Genomic DNA, 7,227 nt, shown 5'->3' with positions numbered 1-7,227 from the left:
TTAGTGGAGAGGATAAAGGAAATTTTTACTGAAACCAGGATTAGGGTGAAAATAGGAAAGAAAAAAGGGCAGGTTTTCTGGACAAGCCGAGGTCTGAGGCAACGGTGCCCTTTGAGTCCGTTACTATTTAGTATCCTATTGGCAGACTTAGCGGAGAAGCTAAAGGAGAAAGGGAAAGGAGGAACGGTTTTGGGTAATAGCAAACTATACTCTCTAGCATACGCGGACGATGAAGTTCTATTAGCAGATGATGAGAAGGGGATGCACCTAATGATGAGAATCTTCGAAGAGTATGTGGGAACAAAAGAGCTGACGGTGAACATAATAAGACAAAGGTGATGTGTTTCATAAATAGAAAGAGCAAAATAAATTACGTTTGGAAGATGAACGGACGAAAAGTGGAAATTGTGGGGTTCTGTTACCTAGGTTTTTGGTTTGAGGCAGAAGGAGGAAACGAGCTGCAGGTGAGGAAAAGAATTGAATGTGCGAGTAAAGTAAGGGGCCAAGTATGGGGTATAGGAAAGAGAAGGTTCAAGAACGATTGGAGAATGAGGGTCTGGTTGTTTGATGCGTTGGTGTGGGCGGTGTTGTGTTATGGTGTGGAGATCTGGGGATGGAAGGAACATAGGAAAGTAGAGAGCATGCATGAGCGATTCCTGAGGTGGGTAATGGGGGTTAGCTGGAGTTGCCCAGGATATATGTTAAAAGAAGAGTTAGGAAGAGAAAATATGGTTACTAGACAAAATTAAGAGAGCATGGAGGTTTGAAGAGAAGCTAAAAAGGGGAGAGGGAAGTAAAATTGCACAAGCATGTTTCGGCGAAATTCGGAACAATTAAGCGAGAGGTAATGTGGGAAATTCAAAATGGGAGGTAGAAAGGAGAAAAATGAGAAGGGTGTGTAATATTCGAGAAGGGGTTATGGAGTGGCAGGACATAGAGTTAGAGCTATTGGTTAAACAAGGAGAAGAGAGATGGACAAAGATTATAGATTCGAGGTACAATAGATGGTATATGATGGTCAAAGGGTTGACGGAACCAGAATATCTGCAAAAAATAAAAAAGAAAGAAAAATGGAGTAGGGCTGTACGGTTCAGAATGGAAGAAGGAGTGAGAGCATGCAGATATTGGATGAATGAAGAGGAGAAGTTATGCAGAGTATGTGGATACGAAATGGAGTCATGGGAACATGTATTAGAGAGATGTACAAGAGAGGAAGAGGGACAGTTGAGAGTGGATGAGTGTGTAAGATGGATCTTGGATGGCAATAGACAGGAAGTGATGTGGATGAAGAAATTGGATGAAGTAAGGAAAAGCAAGGGAGTAGGGCAGAGCCAAACGGGTGATCCTGAAAACGGACAGTAAAAAACGAAAATTGTTTTCAATATCGTGGAAAATGCATTTTTTTATGGTAAGAGGAAACGGAAGCGTTGGAAGCTCGCTCATTTTAGGAATTAATGTCACTACTGTTACTATTGTTTATCCTACGTAATGCGAAAAAGTAGAATATAAGTAGTAGTTAAGTTAGACTAAGGATGGAATTGTAAATATATGTACAGGGAGCAGAGGCCCTCAAACCCATAAAAGGGAGAGATTAAATACATAGATACATTTTCAACTATTTAATAAAATTTTAAACCATGAAAGATGAATTTTCAATGAAAAAGTTTAATAATTCATACTACAGCCAAAAAGATTTTATTTTTTTTTTAAATAGTTTATTTCATGCAAAAAATACGAATTGTTTACAAAATAGATGAATTTTCAACTAAATAGATGGATCTTTAAATAAAAAAATCAAATTTGGTATCAAAAAGACTAAAGAGATGAGTTTTCAACCATAAATAGATGAATTAAAAGAAAGAAGGAATATTCAAACCAAAAAGCCTAATTCTTTACAAAACAGCTGAATTTCGATAAAAAACAATTAATATTCAACAAAATTGTTGATTTTTTTAACAAAATAATTACATTTTCAACTATTTAATAAAATTTTCAACCATGAAAGATAAATTTTTCAGAGCAAAGTTTAATAGTTCATACTACAAGTAAAAAAGATTTTAATTTTAAATAAAAAATAGTTAAATTTATGCAAAAAAAAAATGTACTTCTACAAAATAGTTGATTTTCCAATCCAAAAAGGATGATTGTTTAACCAAATAGTTACAATGACAACCAAAAAATGGATTTTCAACTAAATAAATTAATCTTGAAACAAAAATAAATGAATTTTCAAACCAAAAAGATGAATTTTCTACAAAACTGTTGAATTCCGACCTAAAATAATCGCGCTTTAACAAAATTGTTTAGTTATCAACAAAAGAATACAATTTTCAAATAGTTAAGAAAATTTTTTATAATTAAAGACGAATTCTGAACGAAAAAAAACAAGAGTTGATATTTCAACAAAAAACTATTTTAATTTAAAATTTAAAAAAAGTTAAATTCTTGCAAAAAAAAACTGAATTTTTATCAAAATAATTGCATTTTTAACCAAATAAATGAATATTCAACTAAATGGATGAATCTTTAAATAAAAAAATAAAAATCGAAATAAAAAAAACGAACTTTCTACAAAGCAGTTAAATTTTCAACTAGTTAATACATTTTTTGACCACGCAAGATGAATTCTTAACGAAAAAAGTAATAGTTGATATTTCAACAAAAAACTATTTTAATTTAAAATTTAAAAAAAGTTAAATTCTTGAAAAAAAACTGAATTTTTATCAAAATAATTGCATTTTTAACCAAATAAATGAATTTTCAACTAAATGGATGAATCTTTAAATAAAAAAATAAAAATCGAAATAAAAAAGACGAACTTTCTACAAAGCAGTTAAATTTTCAACTAGTTAATACATTTTTTGACCACGCAAGATGAATTCTTAACGAAAAAACAAGAGTTGATATTTCAACAAAAAACTATTTTAATTTAAAATTTTTAAAAAGTTAGATTCTTGCAAAAAAACACTGAATTTTTATCAAAATAATTACATTTTTAACCAAATAAATGAATTTTCAACTAAATGGATGAATCTTTAAATAAAAAAATAAAATCGAAATAAAAAAGACGAACTTTCTACAAAGCAGTTAAATTTTCAACTAGTTAATACATTTTTTGACCACGCAAGATGAATTCTTAACGAAAAAAGTAATAGTTGATATTTCAACAAAAAACTATTTTAATTTAAAATTTAAAAAAGTTGAATTCTTGAAAAAAAATACTTTTCTATAAAACAGATGATTTTTTAACCGAAAAAGACCAATTTTCATCATAATAGATATATTTTCAACCAAAAAGATGAAGTTTTAACCAAAAATAGTTTTAAAGTCCAAGACGAACATTTTTTAATTAATTTCTTCGTCTAATTTTCAATCTTTGATCTTCTTGAATCTTTTTCTGATATTCACAAGATGCCCATACGATACAAAAAGAATTTAATAATAAATTAAACCTTCTTTTAATCCCCCTTTTCGAAAAAAATTTCCTTCTTTACCTAAAATTGAATTACTAAATAACTGTGATTCCTGAAGTAATTCTTATAATTTAAATTTATTATATTTAACGATAATACTTGATTGGATGTAAGTTTGGTAAAAATTCTGAATGAAATATGAAACTTTTCTCTTACCCATTTGATGCAGAACTCTAGGATCCATCATTTTCGCCATCTGTTGATTAAGCTTCGCCATTTGGGCTGGATTTACGTTTTTCGTCATGTCTCCTCCCTTGAAAAGACCCTTGATACCTCCCATTTTTTTAACAACAGCTGCAAACTTCGTATATTGCGTGATTAATTCTTTCACTTCTTTTTCGGTCACGCCTGACCCATGTGCTACCCTATTAAGTCTTCCTGGTTGTTTACTGAATAATTTAGCGCCATCTTTATCATCCAATTCTGCAAAAAATATCAATTATATTAATTTATTATTTAACATATTCTAGTTTTATCTACTAGCAGTGATCACATCAGTAGCTCAATTTTAGGAGAAAAAGTTATTTTTTTAGAAGATTAAAAGGGGACTTTATGTATTATTAAAATTTTTAAGACCATATGGGTATCTCGTAATTATTGAATGAAAATGCTCTCTAACTGTAGCGCCTTTTATTCAGCAAGCTTTCTTAGCAATTTTTGGGTTTATCAAATTTTTTTTAGCTAGTTTTGAAAAATCAGTGGAACACTTTAGCACTTTCTATTCCTTCATCAATTTTTTCCACTTAAACGAGAACTGAATTAATAGAACTCAAAAAGAAAATCCAACTATTTTCGGTTGAGTTAATTCTTTTTGGTTAGAAATTCTACTATGTATTATATTTTTGGTTGAGAATTCATCTTTTTTTATTGAAAAGTTAAGCATTTGGTTGAAAATTCATCCCTTTGGATGAGGACAACAATTTTGTATTTCAACAAGTTAAATTTTTTATTAAACAGGTAAATTTTCAACCAAAGACTAATTTTTCATCAAGAAAATTAACTTAGTACCAAAAAAAGGGCGATATTGGAACCAAACAGCTGCATTTTTTACAAAAAAAATACAATTTTATGACTTTAGAAAATTCGTATTTTCGGCTTGAAAATTCAACATTTGTTTACCATTCTTTGTTCTTGACTAAAAAATCTTTTTGATTGTAAGTTCGCTTTGTTGGCTTTAAAGTTCAACAACTTGAGTGCCATTTTTTTTCTTAACTGGAGCAAATATTTCATGAATGCGAATTTTATTAATTGGTTGAAAATTTAATTATTTTGTTGAATAATCACCAGTTTCGTTACAAATTAATCCTTATTGGCGATAATTCATCTGTTTTATAGAAAATTCATCCTTTTGTTTTGAAAATTCATTTTTTATTTACAGTATTTTATTTTGTTGGCTGTTCGTCTTTTTTGGTTGCACATTCAAGTATATTGGTAGAAAATTTAATTATTCAGTTGAAATTGGCACATAAACTCTTTTGTTGACAACTTATATTTTAGGGTTGAAAATTCAACTGTTTTTTTTTTTGTAGAAAATTCGTCTTATTGGCTAAAGAATCAAATATTATACAATTGGTTGAAAATTTAATTATTTTTTTGGAAAATAAACAATTTTGTTTAAAAAATTATTACTTCTGGTTAAAATTCAATAATTTCGTTAATATTTTTTTTTTTACTTTCTTGACTGAAAAATCTATTTTTATTGAAAAAATCAACTATTTTGCGCAACATTCGGCTTTATTGGAAAAATTCAAATATTACATTTTTAATTAGGCATTCGTCTTTTACTGTTGAAAAATTAACAATTTTGTTAATAAATTATAATTTTGGTTGAAATTCAACTGTTTTTTGGTTAACAATTTTTAAAAATTCGACTGTTTTGTAGAAAATTGTACCTTTTTGGCTTGAAAAATCAACAATTTGGTTACATTTTTTTTCTTTCTTGACTGACAAATTTTGTTCGATTGAAAAGTTAACTATTTTGTTGGAAATTTATCCTTTTGGATGAAGTCCACAATTTTTTATTTCAATTAAAAATATATTTCGTTTGAAATATCAACTATTACATTTTTCGTTGGGAATTCATCTTTTACTATCGAAAATGTTAAAAACTGATTGAAAAATTAATTATTTTGTAGAATAATCACCAAGTTTGTTAAAAATTCATCCTTTTTGGTGGAAACTCATCTATTTTATAGAAAGTTCATCCTTTTGATTTCAAAATGTAAATATTTCGTTGACTTTTAGGGTTGGAAATTTAACTGATTTTTCAGGAAGTTCGTATTTTTGGCTAAAGAATCAAATATTACATTTGTCGTTGAATATTCAACTTTGATGATTGAAAATTTAGTATTGTATTGTTTTGAAAATCAACAATTTTTTGTAAATGAGCTTTTTGACTTGCAAATTTAATAATTTCGTTGCAATTTTTTACTCTCTTGATTGAAAATTTTTTTTTTATTGAAAAAATCAACTATTTTGTCGAAAATTCGTCTTTTTTTTATGGAAAGTCAACAGTTGTTTTTCTCTCGAAAATTCATCTTTTTTGTTTGAAAATTCTACTACGTATTATATTTTTGGTTGTCAATTAATCTTTGTTGGTCAATAATTACTGAAAATTCGACTGTTTTGTAGACAACTCGTCTTTTTTGTTTAAAAATTAATAATTTGGTTGAAATTTTTTTTCTTTCATGACTAATTTTTTTTTACCAAAAAATCAACCATTTTCTTCCAAATTCGTCTTATTCAGATGGATTTAGCTATTTTTTATTTGAAATTGAATTTTTTTAAGTAGAAATTCAATCGAAATTCCTATTTATTTTCCACTTCAATGCGAAATGAATTATATATTAAAAGAATTTAATAAGAAAATCTAAATATCTATGGATAAAAATTCTACTATTTTATTTTAGTTTGAAAATTTTTTTGGCTAACAATTATATTATTTGGTTAAAAATTTAATTATTTTCTCAAAAATTCAACTATTTTTTTTTTAAATTAATTCTTTTGGTTTAAAATTAAACAAGTTGGTTGAAATTTTTTTTTATTGGCTAAACATTTGGTTTATTTGATGAAAATTTAACTTTATTGAAAACTCGTCATTTTTTATAAAAAATTTAAGTTTTTCTAGAAATTTCATCTTCTTGGTTGAAAATGCATGTATTTAGTTAAAATTTAAATTTTTTTAGTTGAAGATTGATTACTTTAGTTGAAAATTATCAATTATTCATATTTTTGGTTGAAAATTCATGACTGATTAAAAATTATTTTCATTTGCTGCAAATTCGTTTCTTTTTAGTTGAAAATTAATTTTTTAACTGAATTTTTAACTGAAAATGTAACTATTCCAGGTTTGCTTTATTTTTTTAGTTGAATATTAATTACTTTTGCTGAAAACTCGCTTTTTCGTTTGTTTTAAAGTTTACTTTCCTAAATACAAATTGAACTATTCTAGGTTTGGTTTGTAATTTTTTTTTTAGTTGAAAATGTATATATTTGATTGAAACTGTACTTTTTTTGGTAGAAAATTCATCTTTTTGTTTTAAAGTTGTTAGAAAATTAATTTTTTTTGTTTCTTGAAAATCGATTGTTTTAACAGAAGATTTAATTCTTCTATTATTGTTTAAAACCCCATTTTTTATGGGAAAAAACTATTTTGTTGACACTTTTTTAGTTGTAAATTCATTAAATTTGTGGCAAGTAAGTCTCTTTTTTGTAGAAAATTAATTTTTTGTGTTTTTTTTGGGGGGGGGGGGGG

General features: G+C 27.2%; 1 protein-coding gene across 1 annotated transcript in view; it reads right to left on the bottom strand.

Annotated features, from left to right (window-relative positions):
* LOC117175037 (signal recognition particle 54 kDa protein) overlaps positions 1–7,227 on the bottom strand; it is a 24,039-nt gene that overhangs the window by 3,920 nt on the left and 12,892 nt on the right. Inside the window, exon 8 of the mRNA XM_033364552.1 lies at positions 3,630–3,896. Within this exon, the coding sequence (XP_033220443.1) occupies positions 3,630–3,896 (267 nt within the window). The remainder of the gene's footprint in view (positions 1–3,629; positions 3,897–7,227) is intronic.

The sequence above is a fragment of the Belonocnema kinseyi genome, chromosome 6 (assembly GCF_010883055.1).
Source record: "Belonocnema kinseyi isolate 2016_QV_RU_SX_M_011 chromosome 6, B_treatae_v1, whole genome shotgun sequence".
Classification (NCBI taxonomy): Eukaryota; Metazoa; Arthropoda; class Insecta; order Hymenoptera; family Cynipidae; genus Belonocnema; species Belonocnema kinseyi.
This window is presented reverse-complemented; position numbering and strand designations above follow the sequence as displayed.